General features: G+C 40.5%; 1 protein-coding gene across 1 annotated transcript in view; it reads left to right on the top strand.

Moving 5' to 3' along the window:
• Nucleotides 1-15,150, top strand: part of cadm3 (cell adhesion molecule 3) — a 553,033-nt gene that overhangs the window by 519,027 nt on the left and 18,856 nt on the right. Inside the window, exons 10-12 of the mRNA XM_061920964.1 lie at nucleotides 5,037-5,209; nucleotides 5,426-5,884; nucleotides 6,129-6,149. Coding sequence (XP_061776948.1) covers nucleotides 5,037-5,209; nucleotides 5,426-5,884; nucleotides 6,129-6,149 — 653 coding nt within the window. The remainder of the gene's footprint in view (nucleotides 1-5,036; nucleotides 5,210-5,425; nucleotides 5,885-6,128; nucleotides 6,150-15,150) is intronic.

Here is a 15,150-nt window from a genome sequence, read left to right as displayed (position 1 = left end):
GTTTTCCTTGCCCTTATGTGGGCCTACCGAGGATGTCGTGGTGGTTTGTGCAGCCCTTTGAGACACTAGTGATTTAGGGCTATATAAGTAAACATTGATTGATTGATTGATTGATTGATCCTGGCTGGAGTAAAACTAAACATGCTTATGAAGGTTGTGCGGAGTGAAAGTTGTCGCTTGGTTCACTTATTCTTGAAATTTCCGTCCAACTACAGCCTAAAGGACTAATTGAGGATCCCCTTAACCCCCCCCCCGCCGTTCGCCTGTGTCCTAGATTCCCGTCATCGTAATTACTGTAGCGCGCTTAAGGACTTTCTCATTTCCATAATTGATTCTTTTATCAAGGAACATCGCGCTATCTCTCTTCCCCGTCTCTCACACAGAATGGATTTTTGTCCGCCGATTTGAAACGCCGATCTTTGTTCTGTTGTCCTCTTCCTCCGCCCTCCCTAATCCTCTCCCTCATTCTTCTCGCTCATTGTCCCTCACTCTTGACGTCTTCCATTTTGTTCTCGTCCATTCTTCCTCCCTCCTCGCCGCCTCTGTTTATTTTTTAATAAAACACGCCCCTCCCCGCCTCCTCTCGTCTTCCACCCTCCTCTTCACCCTTCATCGCGTCTTTTAACGCTTGTCCCGTCTCCTCCTCGTCTCATCGTTTTCCTCCGGCCTTTGATTTCATTCCTACGTCCGCCTCACCCTCGGGACTTAAAGGCCTACTGAAACCCACTACTACCGACCACACAGTCTGATAGTTTATACATCAATGATGAAATATTAACATTGCAACACATGCCAATACGGCCTTTTTAGTTTACTAAATTGCAATTTTAAATTTGAATGGGAAAATTGTGAAAACAAGTCAGCTCTTACCGGAGACTTCAGTGGATTACGGGACCTCCTCCTGTAACTGTCAAAAAGGCATCTGTGATCTTGGCTCCGTCATGCCAAATTTAAGCATTTAAGTCTCATCTTAAAACTCATCTGTATACTCTAGCCTTTAAATAGACCTCCTTTTTAGACCAGTTGATCTGCCGCTTCTTTTCTTTCTCCTATGTCCCCCCCTCCCTTGTGGAGGGGGTCCGGTCCGATGACCATGGATGAAGTACTGACTGTCCAGAGTCGAGACCCAGGATGGACCGCTCCTCGGGACCCAGGATGGACCGCTCGCCTGTATCGGTTGGGGACATCTCTACGCTGCTGATCCGCTTGAGATGGTTTCCTGTGGACGGGACTCTCACTGCTGTCTTGGAGCCACTATGGATTGAACTTTCACAGTATCATGTTAGACCCGCTCGACATCCATTGCTTTCGGTCCCCTAGAGGGGGGGGGGTTGCCCACATCTGAGGTCCTCTCCAAGGTTTCTCATAGTCAGCATTGTCACTGGCGTCCCACTGGATGTGAATTCTCCCTGCCCACTGGGTGTGAGTTTTCCTTGCCCTTTTGTGGGTTCTTCCGAGGATGTTGTAGTCGTAATGATTTGTGCAGTCCTTTGAGACATTTGTGATTTGGGGCTATATTGTTAAACATTGATTGATTGATTGATGAAATTTCTTCCCCCACTGCAAAAACCTTCCCCCCGGAAGACATTTGGCGTGACAGCCCCTTTATTGCCTGGAGGACCCCAACGAGGGTGGAAGGACCTTAAAGCAGCCCACACAGCTGCCTGTTTTAAAAGCATTATAATCGGCTGATTGCCATTGGTGAAAAATAACGGTGAGGAAAAAATATTAGTACTTCAGTATGCTAACCTTTCAAGCTATTTTTGCTTTGCTAATTTTGCAGCTGGCTTCACGGTGGCAGAGGGGTTAGTGCGTCTGCCTCACTATACGAAGTTCCTGCAGTCCTGGGTTCAAATCCAGGCTCGGGATCTTTCTGTGTGGAGTTTGCATGTTCTCCCCGTGAATGCGTGGGTTCCCTCCGGGTACTCCGGCTTCCCCCCACCTCCAAGGACATGCACCTGGGGATAGGTTGATTGGCAACACTAAAATGGTCCCTAGTGTGTGAATGTGAGTGTGAATGTTGTCCGTCTATCCGTGTTGCCCCTGTGATGAGGTGGCGACTTGTCCAAGATGTAACAAGCCTTCCGCCCGATTGTAGCTGGGATAGGCTCCAGCACCCCCCGTGACCCCGAAAGGGATAACCGATAGATTATATATATATATATATATATATATATATATATATATATATATATATATATATATATATATATATATATATATACTGCCCCCTAGCATCTGTGCCGCCACACCTCCTCCTGCAATACATAACCATTTGTACAAATGAACAGAAGTTCAGAACCCACAAAAAAAAAGATGTTATCATTTCATATGCGTCTAAGAGAAGAAGAAAAGGAAGTTCCATTTTGGATATGGGAGGAATGGTGGTTGACAGAAACAATTTTGGCCCTGCGATGAGGTGGCGACTTGTCCAGGGTATACCCTGCCTTCCGCCCGATTGTAGCTGAGATAGGCGCCAGCGCGCCCCGCGACCCCGAAAGGGAATAAGCGGTAGAAATTGGATGGATGGATAATTTTGCAGCTGTAACCCTTAAGAGTCATATAACTTGCTTAAAGCAGCCCACACAGCTGCCTGTTTTAAAAGCATTATAATTGGCTGATTGCCATTGGTGAAAAATAACGGTGCGGAAAAATAATTAGCATTCCAGCATGCTAACCTTTCAAGCTATTTTTGCTTCGCGAATTTTGCAGCTGTAACCCTATAGAGTCATATAACTTGGTGTTATCACGCCCTCATTGAGGTCCTTCAGGCATTAGAGGGGCTGTGACGCTAAATGTCTTCCGGGTGGAAGGTTTTTGTAGGGGGGAAAAAATTTGGCGTGACAGCCCCTCCATTGGCTTCTCTCTGAGACACTGGCGTTCACCGCAGCCATCCGACTTTCAGGTATGACTTTAGAATCTCACTAAAACACTATTAAAACAATAAGCAGATAAGGGATTTTCTAGAATTATCCTAGTAAATGTGTCTAATTACATTTGAAACGCTACCACAGCTCGGAGCCGTCGCTTTTTCTTTTTCTTTTTTTTTTTTAGTGCCTCACTCTAACTTTCCTTGTCCACAAATCTTTCATCCTCGCTCAAATTAATGGAGAAATCGTCGCTTTCTCGGTCCTAATAGCTCTTGCTGCTGGAGGCTATGATTATAAACAATGTTCAGATATGAGGAGCCCTACAACCCGTGACGTCACCCGCACATCGTCTGCTACTTCCGGGAAAGGCAAGGCTTTTTTATTAGCGACCAAAAGTTGCGGACTTTATCATGTGTGTGTTTGAGTGAATTATATTTATATAGCGCTTTTTCTCTAGTGACTCAAAGCGCTTTACATAGTAAAACCCAATATCTAAGTTACATTCAAACCAGTGTGGGTGGCACTGGGAGCAGGTGGGTAAAGTGTCTTGCCCAAGGACACAACGGCAGTGACTAGGATGGGGGAAGCGGGAATCGAACCTTCAACCCTCAAGTTGCTGGCACGGCCACTCTACCAACCGAGCTAAACCGTGGATGTTCTCTACTAAATCCTTTCAGCTAAAATATGGCAATATCGCGAAATGTTCAAGTATGACACATAGAATGGACCTGCTATCCCCAATTAAATAAGAAAATCTCATTTCAGTAGGCCTTTAACCTACTCAAACCCACTACTACCGACCACACAGTCTGATAGTTTATATATCAATGATGAAATATTAACATTGCAACACATGCCAATACGGCCGGTTTAGTTTACTAAATTGCAATTTTAAATGTGCCAGGAGTTTCTTCCTTTAAAACGTCGCGTAATGATGACGTGTACGCGTGACGTCACGGACTGTTAGGAAGTATGAGCGCTGCACACACACACAGCTAAAAGTCGTCTGCTTTAACCGCATAATTACACAGAATTTTGGAGTATTTTGTTGCTGAATCTTTTGCAATTTGTTCAATTAATATTGGAGAAGTCAAAGTAGAAAGATGGAGTTGGGAAGCTTTAGCCTTTAGCCACACAAACACACGGTGATTCCTTGTTCAAAATTCCCGGAGGTGAAACTTTACTCTGGATCACAGCGGTCAAGTGTACATGGATCCCGACCGAATGTCAACCAGCAGGTTTCGGTGAGAAAATTGTGGTAAAAAGTCGCCTCTTACCGGAGATCAGCTGAGTTTGCGCCGTCCATAAAGCTGCCGTTTGACTTCCCTGAGACATCGGCGTCAAGACACCTGTGGAGAAACACCTCTGACTATCAGGTACTATTTAACTCACTAAAACAATAGCAACACAATAGAAAGATAAGGGAATTCCCAGAAGTATCCTAGTAAAAGTATCCTAGTTGGGACGGCGTGGCGCAGTGGGGAGAGTGGCCGTGCGCAACCCGAGCGTCCCTGGTTCAATTCCCACCTAGTACCAACCTCGTCACGTCCGTTGTGTCCTGAGCAAGACACTTCACCCTTGCTCCTGATGGGTGCTGGTTGGCGCCTTGCATGGCAGCTCCCTCCATCAGTGTGTGAATGTGTGTGTGAATGGGTAAATGTGGAAGTAGTGTCAAAGCGCTTTGAGTACCTTGAAGGTAGAAAAGCGCTATACAAGTACAACCCATTTATCATTTATTTATTTAAATGTGTCTAAAAACATCTGAATCCGTCCGAATGCAATTGCGTTTTTTTTTCTTTTCTAGTCCGTCGCTATCAATATCCTCAAACACGAATCGTTCCTCCTCGCTCAAATTAATGGGGAAATTGTCGTTTTCTCGGTCCAAATAGCTCTTTTTGTTGGAGGCTCCCATTAAAAACAATCTGAGGATGTGAGGAACCATCAACGGGTGACGTCATCGTCTGCGACTTCCGGTAGAGGCGGGGCTTTTCTGTGAGCACCAAAAGTTGCGAACTTTATGGTGGATGTTCTCTACTAAATCCTTTCAGGCAATATTTTGAAATGATCAAGTATGACACATAGAATGGACCTGCTATCCCCGTTTAAATTAGAAAATTTTCTTTTTAGTAGGCCTTTAATTCCTCGTCTGGTGTCTTCCATCCCCAGGCCGTCGTCCTACACCTGGGAGAAGAAGGATGGAGAGCTCCCCCCGCTGGCCAAAGCAGACGGTGCGTTCCTGCGCTTTGAGACGCTGAACAAGTCGGACAACGGCGTGTACCTGTGCTTCGTGGACAACGGCGTCGGGAGCAGCGCTGGCGAATACACGCTGCTGGTGCAAGGTGAGCAGACTTCTTCTCTTTTTTTTAGGAATGTAATTTTTTTCTTTTTTTTTTGTTGTGCCATCTTTTTTTCACCTCTGATTTTCTTTATGTTTTTGTTGTCCTTATCCAAACCGCGCTTACTTCCAAAAACGCTTTGCGCTTGGCTACTTTCTCCTTTTATCCCAACCGTACCATTCGTGGCTATTTTGTTGGCGCTTCGCCTTCCTCCCAAAGACCCGGACACCACGATTGCTTCCGCGACCTCTTCTCCTACGTCACCGCCATCTTCCCCCCTTGCCACTGAATCTACCTCCTCCCTCGATGTCACGGAAATTTCCTCCGCCCCCTTCCAGTCTGAGAGCACCGCCCCCTTCCAGTCTGAGAGCACCGCCCCCTTCCAGTCTGAGAGCACCGCCCCCTTCCAATCTGAGAGCACCGCCCCCTTCCAATCTGAGAGCACCGCCACGCTTTCCAACGAGCTTTTCCCCGACGCCACTCTGTCGCCCGACTCCTCCTCTTCCCCCTCCTCTCTCACTTCCGTTTCTCACACCTCCGCCTCCGCTGCTTCCTTCTCTAGTTCATTTTCGACTTTGCCTCCCACATCTGCAAGCGCGGCGCCTTCCTCCTCCGCCTTCACCTCCTCCTCTTACTCCTCAGTTTCCGACTCGCAGAACGGACCTTTCACTCCCACAGGTAAAAAAAAAAAAAAAAAAAGTCTGCGACACACAAGCAGAGCGATGCCCCCCCACATGTACACTGATGTTGTTGTCATGGAAACGAGTCGTTTGGTTTGCATGTTGCGATTTCATTCTTTTTTTCTTCTTTATTTTTGTTTGGTGGCCCCTGCCCTCCCCACAACACACTCTTCACACACATGCACAAACACACACACACACACACACACACACACCATTAAACCCTCACCCACACCCCCAAGAAGCTGCAGACAACGCCCCAGGTACACCGTGCACCTGACACCTTTTGATCACTTCATTAGGTACACAGGGTGTAGTTGTATAATTGTGTAAAAATGCTAAAAAAACAAACAAACTTGTAGACCCCTAGGGTGTACCCCGCCTCTTGGCCGAAGTCGGCTGGGATAGGCTCCAGCTAGGGGTGTAACGGTACACAAAAATTTCGGTTCGGTTCGTACCCCGGTTTAGAGGTCACGGTTCAGTTCATTTTCGGTACAGTAAGAAAGCAACAAAATATAATTTTTGTGGGGTTACTTACTTACCAAATTTGCAAAATCCTCCACCAAAAATATTTTTCTTAGTGGAATATTTGATGTGAAGTAATGGGAACCTTGGATAGGTCAATAATTCATGATAACATTGATTTTGATTCAATATTATGTTCAGAGGTGGGTAGAGTATCAATCAATCAATCAATGTTTATTTATATAGCCCCAAATCACAAATGTCTCAAAGGACTGCACAAATCATTACGACTACAACATCCTCGGAAGAACCCACAAGTAAGAGTGCTGTTACTTTAGAGATGTATTACTCGAGTAAAAGTAAGGAGTAGTCACCCAAATATTTACTCGAGTAAAAGTAAAAAGCGGGGCTTCACGGTGGCAGAGGGGTTAGTGCGTCTGCCTCACAATACGAAGGTCCTGCAGTCCTGGGTTCAAATCCAGGCTCGGGATCTTTCTGTGTGGAGTTTGCATGTTCTCCCCGTGAATGCGTGGGTTCCCTCCGGGTACTCCGGCTTCCTCCCACTTCCAAAGACATGCACCTGGGGATAGGTTGATTGGCAACACTAAATTGGCCCTAGTGTGTGAATGTGAGTGTGAATGTTGTCTGTCTATCTGTGTTGGCCCTGCGATGAGGTGGCGACTTGTCCAGGGTGTACCCCGCCTTCCGCCCGATTGTAGCTGAGATAGGCGCCAGCGCCCCCCGCGACCCCGAACGGGAATAAGCGGCAGAAAATGGATGGATGGAAAAGTAAAAAGCATGCTGTGAAAAAACTACTCAAGTACTGAGTAACTGATGAGTAACCTGTTCATTTAATGACGACGGCAACAAGTAATGCACAAAAACATAAAAATAGCAACGAGCAAATTCAGAGCCAGGAATATCTCTTAAGCAACTAAAACAATAATGTACATTAAATAATATATATTTGGTTTTACACTTTATTGAAAAAACATTTGGAAATTAATTTTTCCTTTGCAACCTCATTATACTATTGGCTAAGTTTTATATTCATAAATGTACGTTTCTCAATACCCGACCTGTTTTTTGTGCCTTTAAAAAAGATTTAGAACTCTACATTAAAACACTCTGCCTCTAACAAGCAAAAAGCTGTGAAAACGATGATGCTGTGTTTCAAATTTAAGTTATTCATTGAGATTTAGTTTATTTTATATATATATATTTTTTGCAATCTATTTTATTTACTTAGAATTTACAACCCCCTGACGCTGTTTTGTACAGTTTTTGTACTGACTTTGATTATTATTTTCAACTGTTTGTAAATGTTAGAATTAATAAATAAAGGTTTATAAAAAATAAAAAGTGTGCAGTTAATCATGTGACCGCCTGGCTCTGTTTGATTGGTGAAATGGAGTCAAACCTCACCAGTGACTGCATTTGATTGGTGAAACGGAGTCAGACCTCACCAGTGACTGCATTTGATTGGTGAAACGGAGTCAAACCTCACCAGTGACGGCATTTGATTGGTGAAACAGAGTCAGACGTCACCAGTGACTGCATTTGATTGGTGAAACGGAGTCAGACCTCACCAGTGACTGCATTTGATTGGTGAAACAGAGTCAAACCTCACCAGTGACTGCATTTGATTGGTGAAACGGAGTCAAACCTCACCAGTGACTGCATTTGATTGGTGAAACGGAGTCAAACCTCACCAGTGACTGCATTTGATTGGTGAAACGGAGTCAGACGTCACCAGTGACTGCATTTGATTGGTGAAACGGAGTCAAACGTCACCAGTGACTGCATTTGATTGGTGATACGCAGGCACGTGATGGATCCTACTTTGAAGGTCTGTCTGACAAAACAAACAAACAAACAAAGCGTGCATTAACAGATCGATAAAAATCAGTAGCGAGTAGCGAGTAGCGAGCTGAATGTAGATAAATGGAGCGGAGTAAAAGTAGCGTTTCTTCTCTATAAATATACTCAAGTAAAAGTAAAAGGATGTTGCATTAAAACTACTCTTAGAAGTACAATTTATCCCAAAAGTTACTCAAGTAGATGTAACGGAGTAAATGTAGCGCGTTACTACCCACCTCTAATTATGTTTTGAGCAATGACAGTTTGAAAGAAAAAAAAAACAGCTTTGTCTTATTAGTCAACGTTGCAACTTTTTCTAAATTACATTTAACTTTTATGCATTTTAATTTCACTTTTGTATTGTTTTTGTTTATTTTAATAGTGTTTTTAGAATGTGCCGTGGGCCTTTAAAACATTAGCTGTGGGCCGCAAATGGCCTCCAGGGCACACTTTTGACACCCCTGCTATGGATGATAGAAAATAAAATCTGATAAATCTACGGATAAAAAGCAGAGCCTGGAGACGCATGCACCTTTTTCATAACTCTCTAGCTCTCTCTCTTTGTTTATAACCACTTCTTAACCCCGAACGTACATTGAAAATACACGCAACCCTAACTTAAAATGTCGGACATTTGAGGCATTTAAGAAACTCCACCCGCACAGCCCCGCAAAAGAGGACATATCCGTTGAAAAGAGAAGGTATGGTCTATCTATCGTCGCTGCTAGCATGCCTTGTGTTGTGCCTCGGTGTGCATTGTTTACAGAACGTGCGGTACGCTACTTAAAATGTCCGTGTGGAAACCCGTTCAGTACACCTCCGAACCGAACCGAAACCTCCGTACCGAATCAGTTCAATACGAATATACGTACCGTTACACCCCTGGCTCCAGCCTACCTAATGAGGAAAATGGATGGATGGGTTGGGCTAAAAATTGTTCCATATAAAGTAGGGATGGCAAACGTCAGGTCAGGTTTTATCCGGCCCGCGGGATCAATCAATCAATCAATCAATGTTTACTTATATAGCCCTAAATCACTAGTGTCTCAAAGGGCTGCACAAACCACAACACAAACCACTACCACATCCTCGGTAGGCCCACATAAGGGCAAGGAAAACTCACACCCAGTGGGACGTCGGTGACAATGATGACTATGAGAACCTTGGAGAGGACGAAAGCAATGGATGTCGAGCGGGTCTAACATGATACTGTGAAAGTTAAATCCATATTGGATTCAACACAGTCGCGAGAGTCCAGTCCAAAGCGGATCCAACACAGCACCGAGAGTCCTGTTCACAGCCAGGTGTAGAGGCAGAGGTGTGACAGACCTCATAGTAAGCGTCTCAAACGATTTATATTTATTATTTATGTTAGGACTAAGGTTATAGTTTTCGTTGTATATTAGTGCGACCCCCCCATCCCTTTTAAGGGGACGGGCAATATGCGCATGTGTAAAGTTAGGAATGAATAATTCCACTTGTAAACAGTGTTAAAAATAACGTTCGAAGTATCAAAAATTCTCATGCATTTTTAATCCATCCATCCGTTATCTACCGCACCTGTTCAAGAAGTTGCGTTAATGGTATGAAGTTATTTATTTATTATTGGTTAGTGTGGGGCCCGCCCTCCTGGGATGAGTCATTTAGATGGAAAATGCGAGACTACTGGTCTGGGTAAGGAGTCAGTTAAATTAGAACAAGTTTTTTCTGCTTTGAGTGTTTCAGAGTTGGACATGTGTTTTACTGAGGTGGCTAACCATGATGCGTGCAGTTTATCAAAGCAACAAACAAACAATCGGAAAATCCCCGTTACTGAGGTGGCTAACCATGATGCGTTTGCCAAGTAAAAAAAATGAGCTAAAATGTTTAAATGAATAAATCTGCTGTTCTGAATGTGTCCACTAAATGTCGCAATAGCAATTCTTTGTATCGATGTAGATCAGACCTGGGTGAATTAAGACCTGGGAGCCCCTTGAGCTTTTCAATCTGGCCCGCCGGACATTCCCAAATATTTTTTTTTAGATTTTTAACTGCCATTATGAAGTGCAGTGATGTTTTCTAATGATCGTAAGTTTTGAACTATACAAAGTATTTCAATGGTTGGAATCTGCGCTTATGGATACTACACCAGTTACTATGGTCATCTACGTCACAGCAGCTCAGACGAGGCACCAAGCAGTGTGGACGGGAAGCGATTCTACAGACGCGGAAGGAGATTTTCACAACAAAGTTCTAAAGCTGATATTTAGAATAAAATATAATAGAATAGAAATTACTTTATTGATCCCTGGGGGAATTCAGCAAATATCAGATGTATCAAATTGTAGGTGGGTTTATTTTGTACACTTCACGTTCATATCTCACTGTTTGTTGCATTTTTGTTGCGTTTCACTTGATTGTAAAATATGTCAATCGAAAAGGGGTGTGACGTTCATATTTTGTCAATATTCAGTGTTTTATCTTTCATAGAAAAATTTTAAAATGTACGTTTTTTTTCCAGGCGGTCTGTCATAACGTTTTTAAGCATTCAATCAGCCATTATTGTGAGGTTTTATATTAGTGTTCCTAAAAATAGATATACCGGCCCACAGACACATTTGCTTCTTTAAATGTGGCCCCCACGAGTCAAAATAATTGCCCAGGCCCGATGTAGATTATGCTACATATGTAAAAAAATCAAATAAACCACATGATGTTAGTGCACCAGTACATCCCGTAATTTGATTTTGATATTTTTTATCTTGATAGATTGAAAATGAACACCAATGAGTTGACTGATAAACATTATCACATTTGTTATTCAGAAAGTATGAATAACGACGTGTTGAAGTGGTTCATTTAGCCTACTGATGTGTATTTATAAATGGTTGATTTATATAGGCTAGTATAATAGACTGTATTTATATTATTCACATGTGAATAATGCTGTATGATATTCTGTATTTATATTATTCACATGTGAATAATGCTGTATAGTAATCTGTATTTATATTATTTAAATGGGAATAATGCTGTACAATAGATTGCATTAATATTATTCACATGTGAATAATGCTGTATGATGGAGTGTATTTATATTATTCACATGTGAATAATGCTGTATAGTAGACTGTATTTATATTATTCACATGTGAATAATGCTGTATAGTAGACTGTATTTATATTATTTACATGTGAATAATGCTGTATAATAGACTGTATTTATAGTATTCACATGTGAATAATGTTGTGTAATAGACTGTATTTATATTATTCACATGTGAATAATGCTGTATAGTAGACTGTATTTATATTATTCACATGTGAATAATGCTGTAAAATAGACTGTATTTATATTATTCACATGTGAATAATGCTGTATAGTAGACTGTATTTATATTATTCACATGTGAATAATGCTGTATAGTAGACTGTATTTATATTATTTACATGTGAATAATGCTGTATAGTAGACTGTATTTATATTATTTACATGTGAATAATGCTGTATAATAGACTGTATTTATAGTATTCACATGTGAATAATGTTGTGTAATAGACTGTATTTATATTATTCACATGTGAATAATGCTGTATAATAGACTGTATTTATGTTATTCACAATTGAATAATGCTGTATAATAGACTGTGGCAAAGTTGGTAGAGTGACTGTGCCAGCAATTTGAGGGTTACTGGTTCAATCCCCAACTTCTACCATCCTAGTCACGTCCATTGTGTCCTTGGGCAAGACACTTCACCCTTGCTCCTGATGGGTCCTGGTGAGCGCCTTGCATGGCAGCTCAGTGTGTGAATGTGTGTGTGAATGGGTGAATGTGGAAATACTGTCAAAGCGCTTTGGGCTCCTTAAAAAGCGGTAGAAAAGCGGTGTACAAGTACAAACCATTTACCATATATATATATATATATATATATATATATATATATTAGGGGTGTGGGAAAAAATCGATTCGAATACGTATCGAATCATTTATGTTGTGCGACTCAGAATTGATTCTATTTTTTTTTTTAAATCGATTTTTTAAAAAAAAAAAAACTTTTTTTATTTAATTTTTTTTTTAATCAATCCAACAAACAACTACACAGCAATACCATAACAATGCAATCCAATTCCAAAACCAAACCTGACCCAGCAACACTCAGAACTGCAATAAACAAAGCAATTGAGAGGAGACACAAACACGACACGGAACAAACCAAAAGTAGTGAAACAAAAATGAATATTATCAACAACAGTATCAATATTAGTTATAATTTCAGCATAGCAGTGATTAAAAATCCCTCATTGACATTATCATTAGACATTTATAAAAATGTAAAATAATGTCACAGTGACTTACACTTGCATCGCATCTCATAAGCTTGACAACACACTGTGTCCAATGTTTTCACAAAGATAAAACAAGTCATATTTTTGGTTCGGTTAACAGTTAAAACAAATTTACATTATTGCAATCAGTTGATAAAATTTACAATTATAAAAGCTTTTTACAAAAATCTAGTACTCTGCTAGCATGTCAGCAGACTGGGGTGGATCCTGCTGGAATCCTATGAATTGAATGAATACAGAATCGTTTTGAATCGGAAAAATATCGTTTTTGAATCGAGAATCGAATCGAATCGAAAAAAATCAATATATTAGCGAATCATGACCCCAAGAATTGATATTGAATCGAATCGTGGGACACCCAAAGATTCACAGCCCTAATATATATATATATATATATATATATATATATATGTGTGTGTATGTATATATATGTATATGTGTGTATGTATATATATGTATATGTGTATATGTATATATGTGTATGTATATGTGTATATGTGTATATATATGTATATATATATGTATATATATGTATATGTGTATATATATATCTATATATGTATATGTGTACATATATATGTGTATATGTATATATGTATATATATAGATATAGATATATATACATACATATATATATATATGTATATATATCTATATATATATATATATATATTAGGGCTGGGCAACGATTAAAATGTTAATCGAAGTTAATCGCACTATTTCTCAGATTAATCACGATTAACTGCATTGTATACGCAAAGCCCAATAATGAATTCAAAAGTAGTGTGTAGTGCACCTTTATTGGAATATTCTCCCACATGAACAAAAGCGCCAAAACATTTTTTGTGCAAACACAATTTAAATCAGTCGTTGTTAAACAGTAGCAGTTAAATAGCATATTTTATGAAAATCAATTAAAAAAATGTAAATACAAACATTTAAGCTTATTGCCACTGCCAGGGTATTTAAGTTATCCTGTTTGTTATGGAAAATAAATATAATCTACATACAAATCTCTGAGCCACAATCATAACATCCGAACAGGCAATTTCTGAGGTAACAGCAGAAACATTTTTTTTTATCAGGGATCTTATGTTTAAAAAACCTATATTATAGGTAGTGGGCTGTTTTAGGGAATTTTTGATCAAATTATCCGTAGTAGCAATATTAATAATGTTGTGTTTATTCTGCGTAGTGCACTTAAAATAATTATGACCATATCTAGGAATTGATATGATGGGAATTTTCCGATTGTTTGCTTGGTGCTTTGATAAACTGAACGCATCATATACATGGTACTATATTGTGATGTTATGAGCCAGGGAAAAAAAGAACTACCCTACCCAGCATGCAACAGGAGTGACGAGCATGCGCGGTAGCCCGGTATAGGTTGTGTGTCGCCATGACGACATCTTGTATGTTGTGATATGCACGCTCTGAAAGCAAACGTTAAGAACTCATCCAACACTCCTCGTCTGCATTATTCATAAATAGACAGACAACACATATACTCCGCTGCTTCACAGGCTGCTGGATGTAGCCGGCAAAGTATTCCCATGCTAGCTAGCCGGTCTAGCAAGCACGCGTCATTCAGTCCAAAACGGCCCGATCTATCCACATCCAGAATTGTCTGGCGGTCGTAAGTGATCCCGGAGTGACCACGCTGTAAGCCAGCCATGAAATTTGCAGAATTGTCCGGTATTTTTGCCAAATGTTCCATCTTTACCAAGAGCCCCCCGAAGCTTATCGGGGCGACGCCATCTTGTTAAGAAAAGGCGTTAACAAAATTAAAGCATGTAAATAACATACGCAAATATGCGATAAAATCATTGTCGGCGTTAATAGATTGATGAGTTAACTCGTAATTAACGCATTAATTTGCCCACCCCTAATATATATATATGTATGTAAAGATGTATATATATGTATGTATGTGTGTATATTTATACTGTTGCTGTGCTGCTCGTTTGGCTGTTACAAAAATACAAATAATTATACTTCTTTTTTCCACTTAAAAGCAAGGACATGCAAAAAAACTATATCTAGTTTTTATATTTAAAAAAAAAAAAGGTAGAGAAAGTAGTAGCAAATTAAAAAAAAGACAAAACACCAAAACAAGCCTTTTGTGATGCTATGTTTAAAAAGCTGCATCTTGGTATTTTATTCATTATTGATTAATGCATCGCATTTTTAGCAATTCAATACTCAATGGATCGAATTGTATCATTTGTTCATTTAAAAAAAAAGTTTGTGTGTGCGTGACATTTGTCACTGAGTCTTACCTCATTGTGTTGCAAATTGACACTGCTTCAAAAAGTGCTAGTATTAATCCGGACAAAGTTTAGCTGGCAGACTTTGACTAAAGTGATAGTTATCGTTACTTCCCCCACATTTTTTGTCTCGCATTTTTTTAGCCAGCCAACAAGGGAACGAGCCAAGAATCCTGCAGAAAAAAACACGAGTGATGTCATCACAACACATTTTATTGTCGTTATTTATCGAATCGTTGCATCCCCGATCTTGGTGCAAATCCAGATGCTGTACAAGGAATGTTTTATTTTAGTGGATGCATTCCACTTGCATTGAGGTCAAGTGAGGTCAGGGGCATACCT

This window comes from Nerophis ophidion, linkage group LG14 (genome assembly GCF_033978795.1).
Source record: "Nerophis ophidion isolate RoL-2023_Sa linkage group LG14, RoL_Noph_v1.0, whole genome shotgun sequence".
Lineage (NCBI taxonomy): Eukaryota > Metazoa > Chordata > Actinopteri > Syngnathiformes > Syngnathidae > Nerophis > Nerophis ophidion.
Note: the sequence above shows the minus strand (reverse complement) of the source record. Positions and strands in the feature narration are given on the sequence as shown.